General features: G+C 45.5%; 1 protein-coding gene across 1 annotated transcript; it reads left to right on the plus strand.

Moving 5' to 3' along the window:
- Positions 1-791: 791 nt before the first annotated feature.
- Positions 792-14067, plus strand: LOC311228713 (putative transmembrane protein 244; the record flags this gene model as incomplete). The annotated part of the gene is made up of 6 exons (XM_084314650.1): positions 792-884; positions 8949-9034; positions 10051-10127; positions 12418-12543; positions 13739-13783; positions 13970-14067. 6 exons carry the CDS (start codon positions 792-794, stop codon positions 14065-14067), a joined length of 525 nt encoding a protein of 174 aa, XP_084170776.1.
- Between the last annotated feature and the right edge of the window lie 13401 nt (positions 14068-27468).

A 27468-nucleotide genomic window follows, 5' to 3' on the forward strand; every position in this document is an offset into this window, starting at 1 on the left:
TGTAATTCAAAATGACTCATCTGAATGATATAGTACACCAATGTCATCATTTAGACCCCTGTGTAGCTCAAAGGGTAGAACAAGGCACTAACACTGCCAGGGTTAGGGGTTCCATTCCCAGTGTAGCTCAACGGGTAGAGCAAGGCACTAACACTGCCAGGGTTAGGGGTTCCATTCCCTTTGTAGTTCAAAGGGTAGAGCAAGGCACTAACACTGCCAATATTGGGGGTTCTGTTTCCATATGCATTCTCTATTGAATCTGATGTATGTGTGATATATGATTTGTGGGTTCAAATAAAGTTTAAAGTGCCCTACTTTGGTCACTGTAGGTTAATGGTCCTGATATCAGAGGTCTATGGCTGTAGGTTAATGGTTCTGGTATCAGAGGTCTTGACTATGTTCATTTCCACGTGTGTGTGTGTGTGTGTGTGTGTGTGTGTGTGTGTGTGTGTGTGTGTGTGTGTTCAAGTTTCAAGTTTCTTTAATAGTTGTCATACAGAAGTACAGAATGCTTTTATACAAAATGCTTCTTTCTGTGTGTGTGTGTGTGTGTGTGTGTGCGTGTGTGTGTGCGCGTGCGTGCACGTGCGTGCGTGCGTGTGTGTGTGCGCACAAGCGTGTGCGTGATTGTGGATGACAGACTAGCTGGGTACTTAGTCTTTGTGATTGACGAGAAGAAATCTCATTACTGCTTTTAATCCCCCCTCCCCCCCCCCCCCTCCCCCTCCCCCGACACACACACACACACACCCACATGCACACACACAGATTGTGTCTCCCGCTCTAGCTACATGTTGTTGGACTACTGTTGTCGTTGTTTTGGTGTCACGCTGACGACACGACACGGACCCTTCGCCTTGAAGAGCACTCCGGGCGACACATGGGTAAGAACCTTCTGAAACACGTTCTAAAACACATTGTACATCATGATGCTGAAGGTTCTGGACATATCTGGAGCTTCTGTCACGGCCCGACGAGGCTCACTGTGTGGTGGGGGAGCTGAAGGCTGTTTACCTCCAGATTAAAACCAGGAATACAGTACTCCTTCATGCTGCTTTATTCCTGTTACTACCTGCCACAACCTATAGTCTACCCATATATTACTGTTTACATACCTGTACAGTAGGGGTGTAACGGAACACAAAAACCACAGTACGGTACGTACCTCGGGTTTGAAGGCAAGGTTCGGTACGGGTTTTCGGTACAGTGGGGGGAAGTTCACCACTGTTCCACTCAGGGGTGATGTAGTGTGCAGTAACTAATTGTACTTGTAGGGCTGTCAACGAATATTCTATATTGAAATTAATAAGCGAATTTTCTTTATATTAGATTGTGAAAAAAACAGCCCCCAGTGGGCGGTCATTAGTGGTTAACATACCGTTGTATTCGTTCTGTACGGTACGGTACATACTGAAACGGTTCGGTATGGATATGTGTACCTTTACACCCCTACTGTACAGCCATGTACAATAACACTATTTATTTACAATTGTTTGGATATATCTGCGTACATACCTGTATATATTATATATGTGTATATATATCTATACATACCCCATACCTACTCTTACTAGTTATACCACCGGCCAGTATGGCTTACTACCATAGTAGTGTTGACTGAGTCAACTCCTTCTCTGTCACTGTCATGAATGCTGTCACTGTCCCAAAATGTTTTGAGTTTCTTATGTCGAAGGTTGATTTTGACAGGATATTAATTTACTCTCTGTATTCTGACGTTGAAATGATTGTTATGGGTTAATTTAATCTTGATTGGTTGAGTAATACTTCTAGTTACTTAAAGGAGGTTAGTGGTAACCTCAATTTAACCCAGTGATTACTGATCATCATCCCACTAGGCCAAATGTGAAAACTTACTCTAGATCTACCCTAATTTGATTAAATTATTTCCAATAGGAGTGACACAATTCTAGCTTGTGGTGTTTGCAATCTAGGATTTAGGATCATTGCTCTATATATATCAGAAACACTTGATCAAGGAAATCACAATCTCACACTATTATCAAAAGAAATTAAGACATTTTAGTGATGAAACATTACAACCCTACATACCTTTTCCACAGTGATATTCGCACTAAACTTCTAAAATCCCTGATGTTGAAACAGCACTGGATGTTTTCATAAAAACCGTTCTCTCAGTCATTAACAAACAATTGCACATTTAAAAACATTTATAATACAAGTTAGATTAACCCCTTGGTTTACACCCAAATTACCATCTTTATTTAGGGAAAGGAATACGCTCTGGGGATCCATGTATGTATGTATGTATGTATGTATGTATGTATGTATGTATGTATGTATGTATGTATGTATGTATGTATGTATGTATGTATGTATGTATGTATGTATGTATGTATGTATGTATGTATGTATGTATGTATGTATGTATGTATGTCTGTCTGTCTGTCTGTCTGTCTGTCTGTCTGTCTGTCTGTCTGTCTGTCTGTCTGTCTGTCTGTCTGTCTGTCTGTCTGTCTGTCTGTCTGTCTGTCTGTCTGTCTGTCTGTCTGTCTGTCTGTCTGTCTGTCTGTCTGTCTGTCTGTCTGTCTGTCTGTCTGTCTGTCTGTCTGTCTGTCTGTCTGTCTGTCTGTCTGTCTGTCTGTCTGTCTGTCTGTCTGTCTGTCTGTCTGTCTGTCTGTCTGTCTGTCTGTCTGTCTGTCTGTCTGTCTGTCTGTCTGTCTGTCTGTCTGTCTGTCTGTCTGTCTGTCTGTCTGTCTGTCTGTCTGTCTGTCTGTCTGTCTGTCTGTCTGTCTGTCTGTCTGTCTGTCTGTCTGTCTGTCTGTCTGTCTGTCTGTCTGTCTGTCTGTCTGTCTGTCTGTCTGTCTGTCTGTCTGTCTGTCTGTCTGTCTGTCTGTCTGTCTGTCTGTCTGTCTGTCTGTCTGTCTGTCTGTCTGTCTGTCTGTCTGTCTGTCTGTCTGTCTGTCTGTCTGTCTGTCTGTCTGTCTGTCTGTCTGTCTGTCTGTCTGTCTGTCTGTCTGTCTGTCTGTCTGTCTGTCTGTCTGTCTGTCTGTCTGTCTGTCTGTCTGTCTGTCTGTCTGTCTGTCTGTCTGTCTGTCTGTCTGTCTGTCTGTCTGTCTGTCTGTCTGTCTGTCTGTCTGTCTGTCTGTCTGTCTGTCTGTCTGTCTGTCTGTCTGTCTGTCTGTCTGTCTGTCTGTCTGTCTGTCTGTCTGTCTGTCTGTCTGTCTGTCTGTCTGTCTGTCTGTCTGTCTGTCTGTCTGTCTGTCTGTCTGTCTGTCTGTCTGTCTGTCTGTCTGTCTGTCTGTCTGTCTGTCTGTCTGTCTGTCTGTCTGTCTGTCTGTCTGTCTGTCTGTCTGTCTGTCTGTCTGTCTGTCTGTCTGTCTGTCTGTCTGTCTGTCTGTCTGTCTGTCTGTCTGTCTGTCTGTCTGTCTGTCTGTCTGTCTGTCTGTCTGTCTGTCTGTCTGTCTGTCTGTCTGTCTGTCTGTCTGTCTGTCTGTCTGTCTGTCTGTCTGTCTGTCTGTCTGTCTGTCTGTCTGTCTGTCTGTCTGTCTGTCTGTCTGTCTGTCTGTCTGTCTGTCTGTCTGTCTGTCTGTCTGTCTGTCTGTCTGTCTGTCTGTCTGTCTGTCTGTCTGTCTGTCTGTCTGTCTGTCTGTCTGTCTGTCTGTCTGTCTGTCTGTCTGTCTGTCTGTCTGTCTGTCTGTCTGTCTGTCTGTCTGTCTGTCTGTCTGTCTGTCTGTCTGTCTGTCTGTCTGTCTGTCTGTCTGTCTGTCTGTCTGTCTGTCTGTCTGTCTGTCTGTCTGTCTGTCTGTCTGTCTGTCTGTCTGTCTGTCTGTCTGTCTGTCTGTCTGTCTGTCTGTCTGTCTGTCTGTCTGTCTGTCTGTCTGTCTGTCTGTCTGTCTGTCTGTCTGTCTGTCTGTCTGTCTGTCTGTCTGTCTGTCTGTCTGTCTGTCTGTCTGTCTGTCTGTCTGTCTGTCTGTCTGTCTGTCTGTCTGTCTGTCTGTCTGTCTGTCTGTCTGTCTGTCTGTCTGTCTGTCTGTCTGTCTGTCTGTCTGTCTGTCTGTCTGTCTGTCTGTCTGTCTGTCTGTCTGTCTGTCTGTCTGTCTGTCTGTCTGTCTGTCTGTCTGTCTGTCTGTCTGTCTGTCTGTCTGTCTGTCTGTCTGTCTGTCTGTCTGTCTGTCTGTCTGTCTGTCTGTCTGTCTGTCTGTCTGTCTGTCTGTCTGTCTGTCTGTCTGTCTGTCTGTCTGTCTGTCTGTCTGTCTGTCTGTCTGTCTGTCTGTCTGTCTGTCTGTCTGTCTGTCTGTCTGTCTGTCTGTCTGTCTGTCTGTCTGTCTGTCTGTCTGTCTGTCTGTCTGTCTGTCTGTCTGTCTGTCTGTCTGTCTGTCTGTCTGTCTGTCTGTCTGTCTGTCTGTCTGTCTGTCTGTCTGTCTGTCTGTCTGTCTGTCTGTCTGTCTGTCTGTCTGTCTGTCTGTCTGTCTGTCTGTCTGTCTGTCTGTCTGTCTGTCTGTCTGTCTGTCTGTCTGTCTGTCTGTCTGTCTGTCTGTCTGTCTGTCTGTCTGTCTGTCTGTCTGTCTGTCTGTCTGTCTGTCTGTCTGTCTGTCTGTCTGTCTGTCTGTCTGTCTGTCTGTCTGTCTGTCTGTCTGTCTGTCTGTCTGTCTGTCTGTCTGTCTGTCTGTCTGTCTGTCTGTCTGTCTGTCTGTCTGTCTGTCTGTCTGTCTGTCTGTCTGTCTGTCTGTCTGTCTGTCTGTCTGTCTGTCTGTCTGTCTGTCTGTCTGTCTGTCTGTCTGTCTGTCTGTCTGTCTGTCTGTCTGTCTGTCTGTCTGTCTGTCTGTCTGTCTGTCTGTCTGTCTGTCTGTCTGTCTGTCTGTCTGTCTGTCTGTCTGTCTGTCTGTCTGTCTGTCTGTCTGTCTGTCTGTCTGTCTGTCTGTCTGTCTGTCTGTCTGTCTGTCTGTCTGTCTGTCTGTCTGTCTGTCTGTCTGTCTGTCTGTCTGTCTGTCTGTCTGTCTGTCTGTCTGTCTGTCTGTCTGTCTGTCTGTCTGTCTGTCTGTCTGTCTGTCTGTCTGTCTGTCTGTCTGTCTGTCTGTCTGTCTGTCTGTCTGTCTGTCTGTCTGTCTGTCTGTCTGTCTGTCTGTCTGTCTGTCTGTCTGTCTGTCTGTCTGTCTGTCTGTCTGTCTGTCTGTCTGTCTGTCTGTCTGTCTGTCTGTCTGTCTGTCTGTCTGTCTGTCTGTCTGTCTGTCTGTCTGTCTGTCTGTCTGTCTGTCTGTCTGTCTGTCTGTCTGTCTGTCTGTCTGTCTGTCTGTCTGTCTGTCTGTCTGTCTGTCTGTCTGTCTGTCTGTCTGTCTGTCTGTCTGTCTGTCTGTCTGTCTGTCTGTCTGTCTGTCTGTCTGTCTGTCTGTCTGTCTGTCTGTCTGTCTGTCTGTCTGTCTGTCTGTCTGTCTGTCTGTCTGTCTGTCTGTCTGTCTGTCTGTCTGTCTGTCTGTCTGTCTGTCTGTCTGTCTGTCTGTCTGTCTGTCTGTCTGTCTGTCTGTCTGTCTGTCTGTCTGTCTGTCTGTCTGTCTGTCTGTCTGTCTGTCTGTCTGTCTGTCTGTCTGTCTGTCTGTCTGTCTGTCTGTCTGTCTGTCTGTCTGTCTGTCTGTCTGTCTGTCTGTCTGTCTGTCTGTCTGTCTGTCTGTCTGTCTGTCTGTCTGTCTGTCTGTCTGTCTGTCTGTCTGTCTGTCTGTCTGTCTGTCTGTCTGTCTGTCTGTCTGTCTGTCTGTCTGTCTGTCTGTCTGTCTGTCTGTCTGTCTGTCTGTCTGTCTGTCTGTCTGTCTGTCTGTCTGTCTGTCTGTCTGTCTGTCTGTCTGTCTGTCTGTCTGTCTGTCTGTCTGTCTGTCTGTCTGTCTGTCTGTCTGTCTGTCTGTCTGTCTGTCTGTCTGTCTGTCTGTCTGTCTGTCTGTCTGTCTGTCTGTCTGTCTGTCTGTCTGTCTGTCTGTCTGTCTGTCTGTCTGTCTGTCTGTCTGTCTGTCTGTCTGTCTGTCTGTCTGTCTGTCTGTCTGTCTGTCTGTCTGTCTGTCTGTCTGTCTGTCTGTCTGTCTGTCTGTCTGTCTGTCTGTCTGTCTGTCTGTCTGTCTGTCTGTCTGTCTGTCTGTCTGTCTGTCTGTCTGTCTGTCTGTCTGTCTGTCTGTCTGTCTGTCTGTCTGTCTGTCTGTCTGTCTGTCTGTCTGTCTGTCTGTCTGTCTGTCTGTCTGTCTGTCTGTCTGTCTGTCTGTCTGTCTGTCTGTCTGTCTGTCTGTCTGTCTGTCTGTCTGTCTGTCTGTCTGTCTGTCTGTCTGTCTGTCTGTCTGTCTGTCTGTCTGTCTGTCTGTCTGTCTGTCTGTCTGTCTGTCTGTCTGTCTGTCTGTCTGTCTGTCTGTCTGTCTGTCTGTCTGTCTGTCTGTCTGTCTGTCTGTCTGTCTGTCTGTCTGTCTGTCTGTCTGTCTGTCTGTCTGTCTGTCTGTCTGTCTGTCTGTCTGTCTGTCTGTCTGTCTGTCTGTCTGTCTGTCTGTCTGTCTGTCTGTCTGTCTGTCTGTCTGTCTGTCTGTCTGTCTGTCTGTCTGTCTGTCTGTCTGTCTGTCTGTCTGTCTGTCTGTCTGTCTGTCTGTCTGTCTGTCTGTCTGTCTGTCTGTCTGTCTGTCTGTCTGTCTGTCTGTCTGTCTGTCTGTCTGTCTGTCTGTCTGTCTGTCTGTCTGTCTGTCTGTCTGTCTGTCTGTCTGTCTGTCTGTCTGTCTGTCTGTCTGTCTGTCTGTCTGTCTGTCTGTCTGTCTGTCTGTCTGTCTGTCTGTCTGTCTGTCTGTCTGTCTGTCTGTCTGTCTGTCTGTCTGTCTGTCTGTCTGTCTGTCTGTCTGTCTGTCTGTCTGTCTGTCTGTCTGTCTGTCTGTCTGTCTGTCTGTCTGTCTGTCTGTCTGTCTGTCTGTCTGTCTGTCTGTCTGTCTGTCTGTCTGTCTGTCTGTCTGTCTGTCTGTCTGTCTGTCTGTCTGTCTGTCTGTCTGTCTGTCTGTCTGTCTGTCTGTCTGTCTGTCTGTCTGTCTGTCTGTCTGTCTGTCTGTCTGTCTGTCTGTCTGTCTGTCTGTCTGTCTGTCTGTCTGTCTGTCTGTCTGTCTGTCTGTCTGTCTGTCTGTCTGTCTGTCTGTCTGTCTGTCTGTCTGTCTGTCTGTCTGTCTGTCTGTCTGTCTGTCTGTCTGTCTGTCTGTCTGTCTGTCTGTCTGTCTGTCTGTCTGTCTGTCTGTCTGTCTGTCTGTCTGTCTGTCTGTCTGTCTGTCTGTCTGTCTGTCTGTCTGTCTGTCTGTCTGTCTGTCTGTCTGTCTGTCTGTCTGTCTGTCTGTCTGTCTGTCTGTCTGTCTGTCTGTCTGTCTGTCTGTCTGTCTGTCTGTCTGTCTGTCTGTCTGTCTGTCTGTCTGTCTGTCTGTCTGTCTGTCTGTCTGTCTGTCTGTCTGTCTGTCTGTCTGTCTGTCTGTCTGTCTGTCTGTCTGTCTGTCTGTCTGTCTGTCTGTCTGTCTGTCTGTCTGTCTGTCTGTCTGTCTGTCTGTCTGTCTGTCTGTCTGTCTGTCTGTCTGTCTGTCTGTCTGTCTGTCTGTCTGTCTGTCTGTCTGTCTGTCTGTCTGTCTGTCTGTCTGTCTGTCTGTCTGTCTGTCTGTCTGTCTGTCTGTCTGTCTGTCTGTCTGTCTGTCTGTCTGTCTGTCTGTCTGTCTGTCTGTCTGTCTGTCTGTCTGTCTGTCTGTCTGTCTGTCTGTCTGTCTGTCTGTCTGTCTGTCTGTCTGTCTGTCTGTCTGTCTGTCTGTCTGTCTGTCTGTCTGTCTGTCTGTCTGTCTGTCTGTCTGTCTGTCTGTCTGTCTGTCTGTCTGTCTGTCTGTCTGTCTGTCTGTCTGTCTGTCTGTCTGTCTGTCTGTCTGTCTGTCTGTCTGTCTGTCTGTCTGTCTGTCTGTCTGTCTGTCTGTCTGTCTGTCTGTCTGTCTGTCTGTCTGTCTGTCTGTCTGTCTGTCTGTCTGTCTGTCTGTCTGTCTGTCTGTCTGTCTGTCTGTCTGTCTGTCTGTCTGTCTGTCTGTCTGTCTGTCTGTCTGTCTGTCTGTCTGTCTGTCTGTCTGTCTGTCTGTCTGTCTGTCTGTCTGTCTGTCTGTCTGTCTGTCTGTCTGTCTGTCTGTCTGTCTGTCTGTCTGTCTGTCTGTCTGTCTGTCTGTCTGTCTGTCTGTCTGTCTGTCTGTCTGTCTGTCTGTCTGTCTGTCTGTCTGTCTGTCTGTCTGTCTGTCTGTCTGTCTGTCTGTCTGTCTGTCTGTCTGTCTGTCTGTCTGTCTGTCTGTCTGTCTGTCTGTCTGTCTGTCTGTCTGTCTGTCTGTCTGTCTGTCTGTCTGTCTGTCTGTCTGTCTGTCTGTCTGTCTGTCTGTCTGTCTGTCTGTCTGTCTGTCTGTCTGTCTGTCTGTCTGTCTGTCTGTCTGTCTGTCTGTCTGTCTGTCTGTCTGTCTGTCTGTCTGTCTGTCTGTCTGTCTGTCTGTCTGTCTGTCTGGTGTTCTCATGGAGAAGAGGGCGTGGGGGGGTTACGGCTGGAGTCATTGATGATGGTGGAGAAATAGACTTGGTGGTGGTGAGGGCATCTTTGTAAGCAGAGAGGTGGAGTCTCTCTCTCTGTCAGGTGGTGTTATAGAATGTGTTAATGTGCATGGTCTCTCTCTCTCTCTTTCTCCCAGGTAGTGTTACATACAGTAATATGTTAATGTGCATGGTCTCTCTCTCTCTCTTTCTCTCAGGTAGTGTTACATAATCTGTTCATGGTCTCTCTCTCTCGGGTGGTGTTACAGAAATTGTTAATGTGCACAGTGTCTCTCTCTCACTCTCTCTCTCTCTCTCTCTCTCTCTCTCTCTCTCTCAGGTGGTCTTACAGAATCTGTTAATGTGCATGGTCTCTCTTTCAGGTGGTGTTACAGAAATTATTAATGTGCATGGTCTCTCTGTCTCGCTCTCAGGTGGTCTTACAAAATCTGTTAATGTGCATGGTGGCCTTCTATTCTCTCTACTACATCGCAGTGAGTCTCTGCATCGGACTGCTCAGGTAACCACACACACACACACACACACACACACACACACACACACACACACACACACACACACACACACACACACACACACACACACACACACACACACACACACACACACACACACACACACACACACACACACACACACACACACACACACACACACACACACACACACACACACACACATTGGCATTTGTTTATCTATAAAGCCCTTATTGGCCCTTATTACCCTATCTGACTCTAGCTCAAATTACTGGCTTATGCTTCAGGTCCCACAAGCATGTTCTGATCTTGGAAAGTCAGCCTTTTATTTTAGTGCTCCTAACTCATGGAACAACCGTCAACACAGTTTATAGATCAATAGTCCCCTAACCTATGGAGAGTGTTAAACCTTATAGATCAATAGTCTCCTATATGGACAGTTTAAACCTTATTGATCAATAGTCTCCTATGGACAGTGTTAAACCTTATTGATCAATAGTCTCCTATGGACAGTGTTAAACCTTATTGATCAATAGTCTCCTATGGACAGTGTTAACCCTTATTGATCAATAGTCTCCTATGGACAGTGTTAAACCTTATAGATCAATAGTCTCCTAACCCATGGAGAGTTTAAAACCTTGAAGATCAATAGTCTCCTAACCCATGGATAGTTTAAATAAAGGTTTGAACGAACAGTCAAGACCTCTGATAGCTAGCCTATATCCATAGACCTCTGATATCAGGACCATTCATCTTCAACCATAGACCTCTGATATCAAGACCATTAGCCTACAACCTTATACTTCTGAAATCAGAATTATTAACCTCTGATATCAGGACTATTAACCTATAGCCATAGACCTCTGATATTATTGACCTACAGTAAATAGTGTCCTTAAATGTCCTTAAAATGTCCTCTTGTTGTGCATGTGCGTGTGCGTGTGTGTGTGTGTGTGTGTGTGTGTGTGTGTGTGTGTGTGTGTGTGTGTGTGTGTGTGTGTGTGTGTGTGTGTGTGTGTGTGTGTGTGTGTGTGTTTAGGGTACATGAGGTTGACAGTCTGCTGGCTCCATTTGACTACACAACCCAACCATCATGGCAGAACCCGAAATACCTGGGTGAGAGAGAGAGAGAGAGAGAGAGAGAGAGAGAGAGAGAGAGAGAGAGAGAGAGAGATTGTTTGATACTACTGTTGTATGTACTGTTGTCTGTTGAGTACACTGTCGTTGATATTTAAAAAGGGGTGGAAAATGCTCCAGTTATTTAAAAGTTGTCTAAGTCGCATATTTTCACTAACGTTACTGTATTACTCAACTTCAAGCCATTCAAATCCACACATCAGTCGGGAGCATCGGGAGTTTATAACAAGTGCACCCAAAGACTGAAAGTGAAACTTCAACGTGGAGATTTGAATGGTTTAGCAACAGTTTTCACATGGGTGGATTAACTGATTAATTGACTAACAACTTTCAAACAGCTTTTAAGTCTCATTTTCTACATCATGGCAGTGTGAATGATGTTTAGTAAGGTAGGCTGATATCAGTGTGAATGATGTATTTTTTTTATCCACTTTTTCTCCTTATTTTTCTATTTTTTCTCCCATCCCAATTTTTCGTGTATCCAATTCTCCCCTCCCCTGTCTTGAACGTTGCTCGACTATGCCCCCCACTGGTCGGTTGTAGGGAGGATAGAAGCCTTGCATCACATGTTCCCTCCGGCACACGAGGAGGCAGCGTGTCTCATCTTTTCGCCTGCCAGCGCGGACTCTCATTGGCCAGGTGTAACGCATGGGAGGCTCACACTACCCTCGCCACTTCCTGTCTCTGCTGTGCAGGCGGCTCCCAACCGACCTGTAGGGGTCGCTGTCCACAACGTCCAATCCCCACCCGTCGACTTCCACCCGCTGACTCTACCAAATGAGCCACTACGACGGCCGGCCCAAGCCGAAGGCAATGCTGAGACTGGGATTCGATACTGGAGTCTCTTGCATTGGTGACGAGCGCAATCTCCGCTACGCCACCCAGCCGCCCTAGTGTGAATGATGTTTAGTAAGGTAGGCTGATATCAGTGTGAATGGTGATTAGTAAGGTAGGCTGAGATCAGTGTGAACAGTTTAGTAAGGTAGGCTGAGATCAGTGTGAACAGTTTAGTAAGGTAGGCTGATATCAGTGTGAATGGTGATTAGTAAGGTAGGCTGATATCAGTGTGAATGGTGATTAGTAAGGTAGGCTGAGATCAGTGTGAATGGTGATTAGTAAGGTAGGCTGAGATCAGTGTGAACAGTTTAGTAAGGTAGGCTGAGATCAGTGTGAACAGTTTAGTAAGATAGGCTGAGATCAGTGTGAACAGTTTAATAAGGTAGGCTGAGATCAGTGTGAATAGTTTAGTAAGGTAGGCTGAGATCAGTGTGAACAGTGTTTAGTAAGGTAGGCTGAGATCAGTGTGAATAGTTTAGTAAGGTAGGCTGATATCAGTGTGAATGGTGATTAGTAAGGTAGGCTGATATCAGTGTGAATAGTTTAGTAAGGTAGGCTGAGATCAGTGTGAATAGTTTAATAAGGTAGGCTGATATCAGTGTGAATGGTGATTAGTAAGATAGGCTGAGATCAGTGTGAATAGTTTAGTAAGGTAGGCTGAGATCAGTGTGAATAGTTTAGTAAGGTAGGCTGAGATCAGTGTGAACAGTTTAGTAAGGTAGGCTGAGATCAGTGTGAATAGTTTAGTAAGGTAGGCTGAGATCAGTGTGAACAGTTTAGTAAGGTAGGCTGAGATCAGTGTGAACAGTTTAGTAAGGTAGGCTGAGATCAGTGTGAACAGTTTAGTAGGGTATGCTGAGATCAGTGTGAACAGTTTAGTAAGGTAGGCTGAGATCAGTGTGAACAGTTTAGTAAGGTAGGCTGAGATCAGTGTGAACAGTTTAGTAGGGTATGCTGAGATCAGTGTGAACAGTTTAGTAAGGTAGGCTGAGATCAGTGTGAACAGTTTAGTAAGGTAGGCTGAGATCAGTGTGAACAGTTTAGTAAGGTAGGCTGAGATCAGTGTGAACAGTTTAGTAAGGTAGGCTGAGATCAGTGTGAACAGTGTTTAGTAAGGTAGGCTGAGATCAGTGTGAACAGTGTTTAGTATAGGGTACAGTAGGTTGATATCAGTGTGAACGGTGTTGTTTAGTAGGGTATGCTGAGATCAGTGTGAATGATGTCAGGTAAGACAGGGACCTCTAGACAAAAGAACCTTGTTTAGTACTGTACTTTGTTTACCTGTTTTGTTTTGGTCTGATGTGTGGGTTAGAATTGATTACCATAATTATACTTAGGGTGACCAGACGTCCCAGTTTCAAGCTTTGTGTCCTGAGTCCTGACAAATATCTGATCAATAAATGTCTGTATGCTGTGCTGTCTGTCTCTCCAGTCAGTGTTATCTCTATGGAGGTGACGTATGTGTTGGGAGGGCTGGTCTTTGCCTGGATTGTAGAGGAGTGGGTCTGGGACTACGCCATCACTGTTACACTGCTGCATATAGCCATGACTGTAGCAGGTAATACATACACACACACACACACGCACAGGCACGCACACACACACACACACACACACACACACACGCACGCACACGCACGCGCACACACACACACACACACACACACACACACACACACACACACACACACACACACACACACACACACACACACACACACACACACACACACACACACACACACACACACACGCACACAAAGTGGTTCAGTTGGACAGAACAACTGATTGGATTTAGCGGAAGGATTATGTAATTGGATAGACTGACACAGACACAGACACACACGCACACACATGCTGGCGCACACAGATACATGTCCAAATGCACACATGTATAGATAACTTAACATATCAATATATATTGATAATTGATTGGAATATTACATCATATTTTCAATAGATCCTCATCAATGTCTTCAAATGACATTAAGACATAAATCATAAATGTGTTAAAATTACATTAAGACACACATCATCAATTTGTTAAAATTACATTACAACATCAATCATTGGTGTTTTTCCAATGTAGTACAACTGAGCAACCACATGAGGGCAACTTGTATCATCATCAACCTTTATTTATTCTCGAAATTACAATTGAGGTCACCATCATTTTCAATGTCGTCGAGACTTTACAGACACTTCAATGCACACATTTCTACACTATAACAATAACAAATATCAATAACTATCCATATAGTACATTACATTTACATTTTACATTTAGTCATTTAGCTGACCCTTTTATCCAAATCGACTTACAAGTTCTGTACGACAAGTCATCAGGAAGGGCACAACTCTATCAGCTGAGTAATAATGTTCATCAAAGTGTTGAGTGCTACAGTGTAGGTTAGGTTAGGATTAGGTTAGGATTTAGGACACGTGCATGACAGTAAGATTAGTTAGGGTTAGATTATATATATATATAGTACCATTCTAGCCCCCTTGTTCCTACAAGGGAAGATAGCATTTCCACTTCCGCTGACTGACCATTTCTTCTGTAATATCACAGTGAGTTTGTATGCAATGTTTCAGAGCTGAGAGCCATCTTCTATGTTCTCAGACATTTATTCTGTGTGTGTGTATGCATGTGTACGTGCATGCGTGTGTGTGTATGTGCAGGTGGTGCTAAACAGGATCTTATACTCAATATACTGTATGTTTAATCTATCTGTTTTATCTGTGTTCTGCAGTGATGTCTGACTTCCCATCTGCTGAACACTGGTGGATTGCTCTTGGTGAGACTGGCACTGTCTGTCTGTCGTCTGCATGCATGTCTATGTCTGTCTGTCTGTCTGTCTGTCTGTCTGTCTGTCTGTCTGTCTGTCTGTCTGTCTGTCTGTCTGTCTTTCTATCTGTTCTCCTGTCCGTCCATCCGTCCTTTTTTTCACTCACCCCCCCCCCCCCCCCCCTCTTTCTCTCAGGGTCTGGTTTGGTGATGATGATATTTGGAGGTCAGCTGTTGGCCTATAAACTCTTCAGGAGCAACTTTGTCTACCCGGCCGACCTTGAAGATTTCTGATGGGCCACAGACTTCCTGTCAGGATGCATTCACTTCCTGTCATGATCCATTCACTTCCTGCCAGGATGCATTCACTTCCTCAGCACGCCAACACACAGTAGGCCACACTTGTATTAAGGCTAATACTATACAGCGAGCTAGGCTAATACTATACACTACAGCAAGCTAGGCTAATACTATACAGTGAGCTAGATTAATACTATACAGCGAGCTAGGCTAATACTCTACAGCGAGCTAGGCTAATACTATACAGCAAGCATTGCCCCACAATGGTGGAATGAACTACCTATCCCAGTTAGGACAGCCGAATCCCGTCCAATCTTTCGCCGTCGACTAAAGACTCACTTCTTCAACCATTATCTGAAATGATAAAAAAAAAAAAAAAAATCTAACCGTGACTAACCTTACTGTCATGCACTTGTCCTAATAAACTAACCTACACTGTAACACGCAACACTTTGATGAACATTGTTACTCAGCTGATAGAGTTATACCCTTCTTGCTGTCTTGTCGCACAGAACTTGTAAGTCGCTTTGGATAAAAGCGTCAGCTAAATGACTAAATGTAAAATGTAAATGTAGGCTAATACTATACAGCAAGCTAGGCTAATACTATACAGCGAGCTAGGCTAATACTATACAGCGAGCTAGGCCAATACTATACAGCGAGCTAGGCTAATACTATACAGCGAGCTAGGCTTGCAACATGTCCAATCACTCTGTATGTCCACAGTATAAACATGCAACAAATACAACGTACACTTAGTAGGCTGCCTGTGGTTCGGGGAATTACTACCCACAGCTAGAAGTAGAAGGACTCCCTTGAAGCAACCAAATTAGCAGGGCGCTATAAGAGGGAAGACAATGGGACATACACAAGAGAGAACAAAAAATACTACTGGTTTAATTCTGACCTGGTTTAAAAACAACACATGTATGGGAACGGAAAGGTGCAAACAACAGTTTGTACAGAGACAGTTACTAAGGACCGGAGGCAGGTTTAGCCACATCTAAACTCTTTGGTTGTAGTAGCACATTCTGTCAACCTGTCGAAGGAGAGCTGTATGAGTTGTGTATTCTTTCACAGTTCAACATACAACATACAACACCAACATATATACAGAAAAGAACACTTTAGCTTGAGAGAGATGTAGTAGAGTTGGGTCCTAAGCCAGCATTGACTTGGTTCTGCTCTAGCGTGGTTGGGTTGGAAGTAGCATTGGCCAGGCTGAAGAATGGTCATGAAGGATAGCAGGGGGCCAGGGTTGTTGATTTGATTGAAGTTTATTTAAAATATGCAACAACAACAAACAAACAACAAGTACAGATATAGCCTTAAACCATTCAAATAATAAATGTATAAAGAAAACTAAAACTAAAAAGTCAAACTAAATGTTTTATTATATTACATATTTGAAAATGAGTGGGAAGAAGTATACACTTATTTAATCCCACCCCTTTTTACTCATTGTCAGATCATACTTTACTAATTCATACTTTACTAACTACCTGCTCTCTTTATTGTCAGACTTATAATGAAAATAATTACTTAGTTAACAAAACATTTTTTATTAATTTATTATTATTATTTGCCAAAACTGTAGGTTACCCTGTATAGTTATTCTAGCCATTTTATATACATATATACAACTACATACCTACATACACATATATACATACATGTATACATACATATACATACACACACACACAGCCAGTTATAAAACCCCTTCTTCATCGCTGTACCTCGGGAAAACCATTTGACTGTAGCCTACTGTTTTATGTTTTGACATTGCTTTAACTCCACAATCAGAACGTTCCATAATTTTACTCCGCAAATTGAAATACAAAGACTTTTTTTTCATGGTCGTTCGAAAACTGTATATTTTCCTTAAATAAAAAATCCCCTTAAATTGTAATCTTGCACGTTGAACAATTTTTGAATATTTCCTGCGAGTTTATAATATTTTGCTTTGTACATTGTTTGTGCAGTTTTATACAGTACAATATCAGTACATTTTTATAATTTTGACTGTAAGAATAGTGAATGAGTATGGTACAGATATCCAACCTTGTGAATGATTAGCACAGCTCTTTTCTGTAGGATGCAGTTAATGGGTATAATGAGCATTTGTAATTATTTTCCCAGACTTCAACGCAGTAAGTTAAATATGGTGAAACTAGTGAACAGTCGAGAATGTGAAGTGATTTGTGATTCTTTTGTCAATCGTGACACCAAGAAATATCTTTCCTACAATTTCCAAACAGCATTATTTTGGTCTTGGATACATTTATTGTTGAAATCAAACAACATTTTAAGTTTAATCATTTCCTTCCTATAATGTCCTCCTGCAATTTATTAAAATTATCCCCAGAACAGAAAATATTTGTATCATCGGCAAACAAAACTAATTTCAATAACGCGGACACTTTACATATGTCGTTAATATACAGTATAAACAATTTTGGCCCCAACACTGACCCCTGGGGGACACCACAAACAATGTCCAAACACAATGAAGAGCAATCACCCAGTTTGATTGATTGAATTGATTGATTGATTGAAAAGTTTATTAACAGATTGCAGAATGGGTACAGTACAGTACATCTCAATACATACAATTGTTAAGGGGATGCAGACCAGAGAAAGACTTTCGTCTTGTTTACACCAGGGTCCCCCATTTTCAATTCATCATAACATATATGACATACATGACATACAGATAGACAGTACTGCTACATCTATACATTTATGACATATCAGATTTGCAAATACAGTACTGTTTGTGATACAAAAGTGTCCAGAAAAGGAGTGTATATACATTTGGCGTAGAAACTGTACATTGGAGGAGGTTGGTGGGGTGGGGTTGGGTGAGGGCTGGGTTGGGTGAGGGCTGTACATTGGAGGTGGGGGGGGGGGGGGGGGGGGGTTGGGTAGGGGACACACACACATTTTACACTGTACATTGGAATATTGACAAAGCCTTACTTGGTCATTTACTGTACAACTAGGTTAGGACATTTGTAGGGGCCAGTTTCGGATTGCAGTCTCACGTAGGTGTTTTTTGAGAGTGTTTTTGAAGGTTGTCTCTTATTTAGATAACTTTTAATCGAGTCTAGCACTACGCCCCTGATGCCATACTTTTCCAATTTGTTAATTAATATATCATGGTTAATTGTGTCAAATGCTTTTTTTTAAGTCAATAAATACTCCAATTGCATATTGTTTTTTTGTCTATGGCGTTAATGAGCATTTGTAAGCATTTGTTTATTATTTCCTCTATCTGTTTGCTCTGAACCCATATTGGCTATCAGAGAGTAGTTGATGCTTTTCTAAGAAAGCATCTAACCTGTTGCTAAAGAGTTTTTCCTGTATTTTAGAGAATTGTGGAAGTAAAGATCTGGAAATGAACCAGTTTGAAATAATAAATTGCAGATATATTTCTTTATGGTTTGAAATCCAGCAATGACCTTTTTCACTAATGTCATATCAATGTAATCAAAATCAGTGGACTTTTTTTCTTACATTTATTTACAATGTCCAACATTTATTTTCCACCCACTGTTTTTAAAAACATTGAACTAGGATTTCTCTTCAGCAATCCCAAATTTTTTGTTACCAGCTGTCCCAGGATCAGGATAATTATCTGCATGATCGAGTCCAACGCTTACAAATAATTTATTAAAGCTGTTGGCCACATCTTCTATATTATAATTATCTTTGTCATCATCAATTCAATATTTTGGATAATTATTAGCTGTGGTACTGTTTTTTTATAATACTGTTTAATAACTTCCATATTCCCTTAATATTGTTTTTATTATCATCTAGTATTTTCTTATAATATTCTTTCTTATTTGACCTTATAATATGAGTTCACTTATTTTTATATTTATTGTCCTCTTCTTTTGTTTTCAATCTTATAAATTCTCTATAAAGAGTATTTAAATTTTTTTTATAAATAATTTGTTTGTTCTCACTTTTTCTGTATTTTTGCTCCCATCCCAATTTAGTCGTTATGCCAATTCCCTTCCTGGTCGTTGCGCGCATTGCCCCACTGTCAGCCTAGGGAGGGTGTAGAACTACCACATGCCTCCTCCGATACATGTGGAGTCAGCCAGCCGCTTCTTTTCACCTGACAACGAGGTTCATGCTATTTCCCCCAGATCCCCTCCCTGCTGAACAGGCACCCCGACCGACCAGTAGGAACTGTGAGTAATGGTGACGCTCGGCGTCACTACTGCACTGTACCTCGCTCGTGCACGCGCACTGAATAAAAAATTCCACAAATGTACCCCACTGAGGCCCCCCACAACCATCAGATCGGGGAGGACCGAGCCCCCCCGACCCCCCCTAATGGAGGGCACCCCCCCTATTGGAGGTTCCCGGGAGGGCGACGGACCCGACCGTGCGAAGAGACACTCAAGCAACTCAACACACAGGGCGAGCAGACCGTGGCTTGACCCCACGACTACACACACCTGCATGCCACCCGGGAACGAACGGAAGGAACAACCTCGTTACTGCCCCCAGAAATCACGGGGTCAAGAGCAAACCCAACCCCGTGGCAAGGCCGTAGCAGCGGAGCGCGAAGGAAGACCCAGACCCACCGAAGGGACTGGATCCCCTGAAAAACGGGGGCCCGGAGAGGTCAATGACGCCAGGCATCAAGACCCCACCAGGTGGTCACTTAGTGACACCGCCCCCCACATCGCCAGCGTATTCGGATAAGGCCCCTCCAAGAGTGGGCCCCTTCCCCCCAATAGCACACCGCCTGGCATACTGACCCTGCAGAACAGGCAGTCAGCATGGCCGTAAGCACTCAAAAGGTTAACCAACGGAAGCAGGCAGCGTACCGGGGAAACCAGGCAACAGGCTGTAACCTGAGCCTGGAGCACTGCGGACGAGACAGGCGCCAAAGGAGTCAGCTGAAAACAGCCGCCCCGGCGGAAGGGGCGTATGCTGGCGTTGTTGATCACCATGACAAAGCCTCCTTTAAACCCCCCCCCCCCCCCAGAGGGTATGAGGCAGAGAAGGCTGACATGATTGGCATACGTCATGAACGTGCAGGGGCACACTCAACCGGGTAACCCGGGAGGTGACTCTGCCCCAACACACCAGGGCCCTCATTCATCAAGTTTTCTTGGAAAATGTTCTATTTCCACACGTAAGCACAGAATTTAGAATGTGTGCACGCACAAAAAAAAACGGGATTTATCACACGTGCGTACACAGGTCCTACGCACACCTGTCATGATAAATATCACCTTGCTTCTACGCTGAGGCTCGTGCACACTTTCACGTATTTGCATACCAAAACCGCCCCGATTAACCATATATGGTAATAGAACACCACCATGAAATGTGGAAAAATGGACTAAACCGAGGGAAGCGTGTTATGAGACAGGCTGACAGACGTGTACACGTACGGTGATGTCGGATATGATATCTATTAACCATTGCTGCCTGGGCAGCGCAAACACTAATAAAGACCGTGCTGGAATATGACTGCCTTTTTCCGTTTTGTTTGATTAATACCCAGGGATTAAAGTTCTCCTCAATTTTATTCCAAATCGCGACGGATTTTCCGTAAATGTTCTACCTGCTGCATATGATTTCTAGAGGCATACAATCTATTTTGATGTCAGTATTGGGTAGCTTATATAAACAATAATACGAGAGCATATACAGGAACAATGAATCTCACTGCCATGTATGGTAGTCTGCCTATGTGATCAATACATGAACTTGAATTCCATCATGTTTGTGTGCGGGAGCTCACAAGGCTGTTGTCACAATGGGTGGTAGTACAGTAATAACAGTCTACACAATATCACGATGGACCATGCCATGTAGCCTATGTTCTATTATGACATGATCTGTGATGACAAATGTTCTAGAATGTTTGATTATGACATCATACTCTGACAGCATGCCTATGATCAATAAAAACGCGAACTTGAATCCCATCATCATATTTACATAGTCTGTCCACTATCTTTATTACTTTGTTATTCCCCCCCCCCCATCTATGTAAAGCGACCTTGCATGGGTCTCTTGAAAGGCGCTATGTAAAATGAAGCTATTATTATTATTATTGTTGTTGTTATTATTATTATCATGTCTGTGTGCTGAGCTCAGTGAAGTTTCAACGGAGCGAGGTAATCTATTCTAATCAACAAATTGAAGTAGAAAGCATTCCGTTGTGGCCAATCTTATTTGGAAACATGACACAAAATAATAGTATGCCGCTTTTTATTTGAAACAATATTTAATGGCGTTTGGAGGTGGGTGTTCTGCTTCTGCCCCCCGTGCCAAACAAGCAAGCCAACCTCTTGTTCCCGCATGAGCCCGTTATAATTACACTACTGTCGCTATTTTACAATGAACTATAATGAATTACGGGTCATACAGAAGTTGAACACGCCAGTGTTGGAAGTAATGCACGGAAGCTTATTTCTGCGTTGAAACTAATGCATTAACTGAGGAGCGCATATGCCGTAGTAACGATATTCTACCACTGGGCGTCAGCTAAGCATGCTCAGAGCTGTGCGTAGACATAAGCACAAAGTCAAGCACAAGTTCAAATTGATAGATCCCACACTTTGCTTAGAAATGGTCGTACGCACGGCTTAAGCACATATCTGTGCGTACGTCACGTTGATACATGAGGGCCCAGGGAACCAACCACCCTGTCGTTACCCTATGCAGTGGTTGTTCGTATAACCCCTCAGGAAAAAACTCCAAAACACACCTGCGGGCATTATACCGCAGTACAAGTGCTTCAGTTTTCAAAAAAGGGTTATTCCAGGCCTACGGGTCGACGAAACATTACTTCGGACCGGGCCCGGCGGCACGGGAAGCACAGGGTTACCAGAGGAGGTCCAAGACCACCCCAACAGCCCCCTCTTCGCCACGCGTGAGAGAGGAGCGAAAAGAATGGAGAACCAGCCCCAAGCACACCGCACTTGGTATTCCCAGGCGGTCTCCCAACCAAGTACTAACCAGGACCAAACCTGCGTAGCGGCCGAGATCGAACGAGATCGGGCGTGTACAAGTTGGCATGGCCGCAAGCCATTACGACAGTGCAGAGTACAATATGTACCCAACAAGGGTCTCCATAGCGCCTAACCCTGCGACACCCGGACCGACCTGGCATTTTTCCCCCCGAAAAAAGCACAAGTCCCTCAGGGTACCAGAACAGCAGATCTGCATCCCCGGCGGACAACGGGTTTAACTGATCTGGACCAGCGTGACCAGAACCAGTCCCGTGCCCTAACCACGCCGACATGCCTACTCCAGGAGAAGGGGCAGATATGCGTGTTGATCTTAAAACATGAAAAGAAGGCGCCACCCAGACGGTCGGTGCGAACCGCGCCCGGTGGCCCACCCCAAGGGCGTGAGACCCCTCTACATATGTTCAGATCCATTCCGTCATCATCCCCCAGATATGAACGAGAATCCGTCGATAACCAATAACAGGTCGTTGGAAGAGGAAAAAACCTCCATCCCAGTTGCTTTATAAAAACGCTGTTTTAACCACAAGCAACCAAGGCGTGCTAGTCACCCGCCTGATCTTCAACAGAACACCCCGAGCTAGCACTTAAGCGTGCGTCGGGACACAACCACATCAATGAACAGGCTATTTAGACCTTTCAGTGAATCCCCAAGGCGCCCAGGGGAACGACAAGAGGGGTGTGGTGCTTCCTAACTCCAACTCTTTTTAATAAAAAAGAAGGAAGCACCAACAGCATGAATCCCAGTCTACACAGCCGAGGGTAAAAACTGTTTACATTTTTACATCCAGTCACCCCTTCCACAGAGGACTTAGACCGAAATTCCCCAGAAAGCCTTCCCACGTGAGTCGTAGAATGAAAAAGCCATGGCAACTGCGAGTCACGTGACCAACTGACTCAAGTTACACATAAAACCGAGCGTAGCGGACCCGTAAGTCCTACGCTCTAACCCGACACTTTGACACAACAGATCTTACGTAAAGATCTAACTCACGGAAGCCATCGTCATAGCAACGTACGTTCGTATGCTATGACGGGGGGAAACCCCACACACAACTCCTCAAGTTTCAAGTTTCAAGTTTCTTTAATAGTTGTCATACAGAAGTACAGAATACTTTCATACAAAATGCTTCTTACTGTTACGCTCCAGAGACTGTGCTAGACAAGATAGTATCAAATAACATAGTATAGCATGTAATTTAGAAGAAGAAAATGAGGTCACAGTGTTCGGTATAGACATATGTACAATGTTCTGAGTTACCATATAATATACAATACTATGCAGTGTACTAATGTACAGTACTATATAGTGCAAAGCAGAAATGGGATGAGGTACAATTTAGGTACAATTTACAGTAAGGTGTACGAGTTGTAGTGCAATCCTTCATCAATAAATATAAAGTGTGGGGAGTGGGTGCTACAGTGTGTTTGTTTAAAGTGGGTGTGTGCTATAAAGTGTGTGGAGTGGGTGCTACAGTGTGTTTGTTTAAAGTGAGTGTGTGCGTGTGGATGTGTGTGCTATGTGCGTTTGGTGGTTGTTGTTGTGTAGTGTTCATTGTTCGTTTAGCAGCCTGATGGCCTGGGGATAGAAGCTTCTTCTGAGTCTTTCTGTGCTCGCCTTGAGACTCCGGTATCGCTTGCCTGACCGCAGCAGTTCAAAGAGGCAGTTGTTCGGGTGACTGGAGTCTTTAATGATTCTCTTAGCCTTGCCCTTGCAACGCTTGTTGTAAATGTTCTGGAGGGTGGGGAGGCCCCCTCCAATTGTGCGTTCGGCTGAACGTGTCACTCTTTGTAGTCTGCTTCGGTCTTGTGCAGTGCTATTCCCAAACCAGGAGGTGATGTTGCCGGTCAAGATGCTCTCTATTGTACATGAGTAGAAGTTCTTAAGGATCTTCTGACTGACTTGGAACTTCCTTAGGCGCCTGAGGAAGTAGAGGCGTTGTTGTGCCTTCTTCACAACACTGTCAATGTGTGTGGTCCATGTCAAGTCCTCGGATATGTAGGCTCCGAGGTACTTAAAGCTGTTGACTCTCTCAACCGGTGCCCCGTCGATGCTGAGGGGGCTGTAGTCCTTGACCCCCGACCTCCTGAAGTCCACAATCATCTCCTTTGTTTTGCTGACGTTCTGGGAGAGGCTGTTTTCCTGGCACCATCCCGCCAGGACCTTGACCTCTTCCAGGTAGGCCCTCTTGTCGTTGGCAGAGATCAGGCCCACCACCACTGTGTCGTCAGCAAATTTGATGATTGTATTGCTACTCCGCTGAGCCACACAGTCGTGTGTGTACAGGGAGTAGAGGAGGGGACTCAGAACACAGCCCTGGGGGGCCCCTATGTTGAGGGTGATGGATGAGGAGGTGCAGTTGCCTGCTCTCACCACCTGGGGTCTGCCAGTCAGGAAGTCCAAGACCCACTGGCAGAGGTCATAGTTCAAGCACAGGTCCCCGAGCTTGGCTATGAGTATGGAGGGGACTATGGTATTGAATGCCGAGCTGTAGTCGATGAATAGCATTCTCACATAGTTCCCCTGCCTCCTGTTTGTAATAGGAGCAGAGTCAGGACAACCCCCCCCCCCCCCCCCAGCCAAGGCGTTTAACGGCTTGGCCCTGACTGGCCCAACAGGAGATGAGAAAACCCCTTTGACCAATCAAGTGGGAAGGAGGGGTTTATTCAGCACCCCCTCACAAAACCCTTCCCCCTACACACAATAACAACTGTAGTATATGAAACCTTTGGTAGAATGCTAATGAATAGCGCAAGCTAATACAATGCATGCTACCCACAGACTGTGAACAGGGTTTACAACAAAACCAAGTCGTGTGTGTGTGTGAATCCTACACCCGCATTCCATGTTGTACATAGAAAAAACACTGATAGAGAGTATAACGGCTAGGCCGTGGAACGTGTGTATACGAGCATTACTGCAACTAACACAACAGTGTTGTAGTTCAACATTACTTTGTGTGTAAGCAACAGACCATACAACCAGCTTCTACCTGCATGTGGAGCGTCAGGCCAAGATAGAAACCCTTCTATAACCGAGTGTATGCTGCAGACCTTGCTTTAATCTCATAACACGAACGTAACTCATCCATCAATGTATACTAATGCAGATTCACACTTTGCAACCTCATCATATGTTTTGGTGAAGAAACACACAGTTTGTTTAACAAAAAATACAGTCCCCCTTTAGAGGGGACTTTTTATTTATGCAAACAATAATATGAGAGGGCCGGGGAGGGGTAAACAGAGGGGACCGCATGGGGAAAAAAGTCACTGCCTAGCGGCGTCTGCTGCCTCGAGCCGCTCAGGCTTTGCCACCCCGAGAAGCCCCGGAGGGACGGTAGGTAATCGGTTGCTGGTCTCGTCGATCCCTACCGTCTCCTCCGGTCGTAGATGGGCTGGCTGCAGCAGCAGCACAGTCTCTCCTCCTGGCCTTCGTCGACGGGCCAGCAGTGGCGATGGAGGCAGTGGCAGCCACGGCGGAGGAAGCTCGACGACGTGGAAGCCGTCTGACTCCACCGGCGATGACGGGAGGTGGAAAATGGGGTTGGAGCACGGATCTCTCCTCTGCCATCTCTCTGCATGTTGAGGTCATCAATTGCAGGGCCTTCCCGAACAGTCCAGCATCGGAGAGGGTGGCCGTCAGAAGAGGAGCCCTCTTCTTCTCCGGCACACGGGCCTGCTCCAGCCAGGTGGCGCTGGATCAGAGTCGCCAGGGCACGCACTTTCCCAGCGGCTATGGCGGCTGAGTCAGATGCAGGACAGCTCCTGCCGCCTGGGTGAGCTGATCATGTTGTACCTCCGACCGCTCCGTGCCGCCCATCATTAACCCGGATACAAATCTTGCCAGCTGTGTGATATTAGACGCAGCAGCCAGCGATTGTGTACCCGCGATGAACGACTGGTCACTCCAATACGCCAACCGCCTAGCCGATTTTCCTTGGAGAACCGGCTTGCATAACGGCTCCCACACCACATCCGGACAGAGGAGAGCGGCCATCGGCCTATCAAGCCGTGGCACACCCTCTCTCATACATTCGACCAAACCCACCACCCGCGTAATTGGTACGTAGGCGGGAGTGAGGCCCATGATGTGGGACACCACCTGGCCCCGACGAACATAGGCCCCCATTGAGGGGAAAAATGGGTAGACAACGTCCACCCCTCTCACCGGGCGACGCTGCCAGAGATGACCTATTAGATCATCGGGGACAGGAGCAGGCAGTGGCTGCGACAGCGGCACGCCGTTTGCAGCGGCCGCCACCGCCATAAACTCGGGGAACAAAGCCTGCAGTTCCCCCTGCAGACTTTCCTCCACCGAACCCGCATCCCTCACATGCAGCAGGCTTCGACTGGTTAAGGAGCCACAGTCTGACGTGGCTGATAGTAGGGCATCCTGCCGATGAGGCCGAGGGGTTTCCCCGACATCCTCGAACAAGGCGCCCCAAGGAGACATATCACCCCCCTCCAGTGTTACCTGGACGGGTGGGATATTCGTCTCTACTGGGCCTTCAAACAAGAACCCGTCCGCCTCTACCATGCAATCCTCTGTTTCCATTGGGCAGCTAGAGACCGACGCATCCTCGCTGGTCTCCAGCAATTCCCCAAACCCAGGCCGTTCGCGTCTGCAGGACACCATCTTGCGACGGGAACGAGCAGACGCAAAAAGTTTACGTCTCAAATCCTCCGGAACCAAAGGAGCTCCTCGGAGAGGCAAACTACCCATCGGATGCCTACCGGGCGTGGCTGCCGACCACGAACGCGGCAACAGCCCCGCACCAGAACGCATGACGGAGGCAGGAATGGAGAACCGCTGGTGAAGAGTGGTTCTACGACTCTCCGAAGTAGACATTATGACTTAGATTTTTCTCTTGAATATTTATGAGAGAAGAAAAAAATAAGCACAATGTAAACTCGTCTCAACTTTCTTCAACTAGCAACCTCGTCAAGTGGGGATCTACCGAAGGCACTTCCTTGTGGTGAAAGCGAAGAAGGAGGCGAGTAGGTGGCCACACACCTGCTTATGAAGGTAAGCTGATAGGGGTGTGGTCAGACGAATGTTGGGATGTAAAGGTACATTGTGGAATTTTTTATTCAGTGCGTGTGCACGAGCGAGGTACGGTGCAGTAGTGACGCCGAGCGAGATCCATTACGAAACAGAACCACAGTTTACAACGACCAGGACACATACCCCGCCGGCTTCCCACCCACTAACACTGCCAATTGTGTTAGTAGGGACGACTGACCAAGCTGGAGGTACCGCTGACAGCTGGATTCGATTCCAGAGTCTCTGCGGTGGTAGGCGAGTGCATTCTCCACTGCGCTACCCAGCCGCCCAGTATTTTTCTTTTTGCAGGCATTTTGTAATCCCTTTGTGATCCATGGACAATTGGTATATTTTCTTTTACTGCTCCACTCTTTTATTGGACCATTTCTATCATACAACAACCTAAACATTCCAAGGAAAGTGTTATAAGCACCATTAACATCCCCATTCTGATCAATTACATCCCACTTCAGCGCCAGTAAGTAATTTTTTTATTAATTGATGGATTCCTCTGACCTCATTCGTCTGTATTGTGTTTGCTTTTTTGGTCTATTTATCTTATAATTGTATACCACAAAAACTGGCAAGTGGTCAGTGATATCGCTGACCAGTAACCCACCCATTGTTCTCAATGTCATTAATAAATATATTGTCAATTAAAGTGGTAGAGTGGGATGTAATTCGACTGGGTCTGGTGATTTTGGGGGATAGGCTCATGTCAATGAAATCATCAGTAGCTTTATGTTTACTGGGATTTAACAGGTCAATGTTGAAATCTTCACAGATGAACACAGCTTTGTTACTCTTCTTTAAAAACATGCTTTCCATCCAGTCTGTGAAGGTTTCAATGCTTGTACCTGGTGTCCTATATATACAGGTCATGATGACATTTTTACTCTTTGATGTGAGACTTCCTTGTGGAACCGGTCTGTCATTCCATATTTCCTTCCTGGTTTTAACCCCAGATGTCGTCATATTTATCCTATATAGTACAGCTGTTAAGCCTTTGAATCAAAGGAATTGTGCACTTTTTCATAAAAGCATGAAACTTCTACCATAGTAAGTTTATACCATGAGGTTTATTTTCAGATGTGGAGGGAAGTCAGATTTGACCTCTGAGGCCCGGGAGAGGTCAAATCCAAGATGGCCGCCCAAAATATAAAACAATCCATAACGTTGGAACCGAACACAGTAGAAAAACACTTAAGGTGTAATTTCCCACCAACTTTAGGGTGCCCATTCTGTTGGTGATACCTTTGAGACCAATAGCATTCAAGAAAATAGATTTATGTTAAAGTCAAGGCAAAAACACATCAAAATATAAATGTTTTATGTACC

Source organism: Notolepis coatsorum (genome assembly GCF_963971535.1).
Source record: "Notolepis coatsorum genome assembly, chromosome: 5".
Lineage (NCBI taxonomy): Eukaryota > Metazoa > Chordata > Actinopteri > Aulopiformes > Paralepididae > Notolepis > Notolepis coatsorum.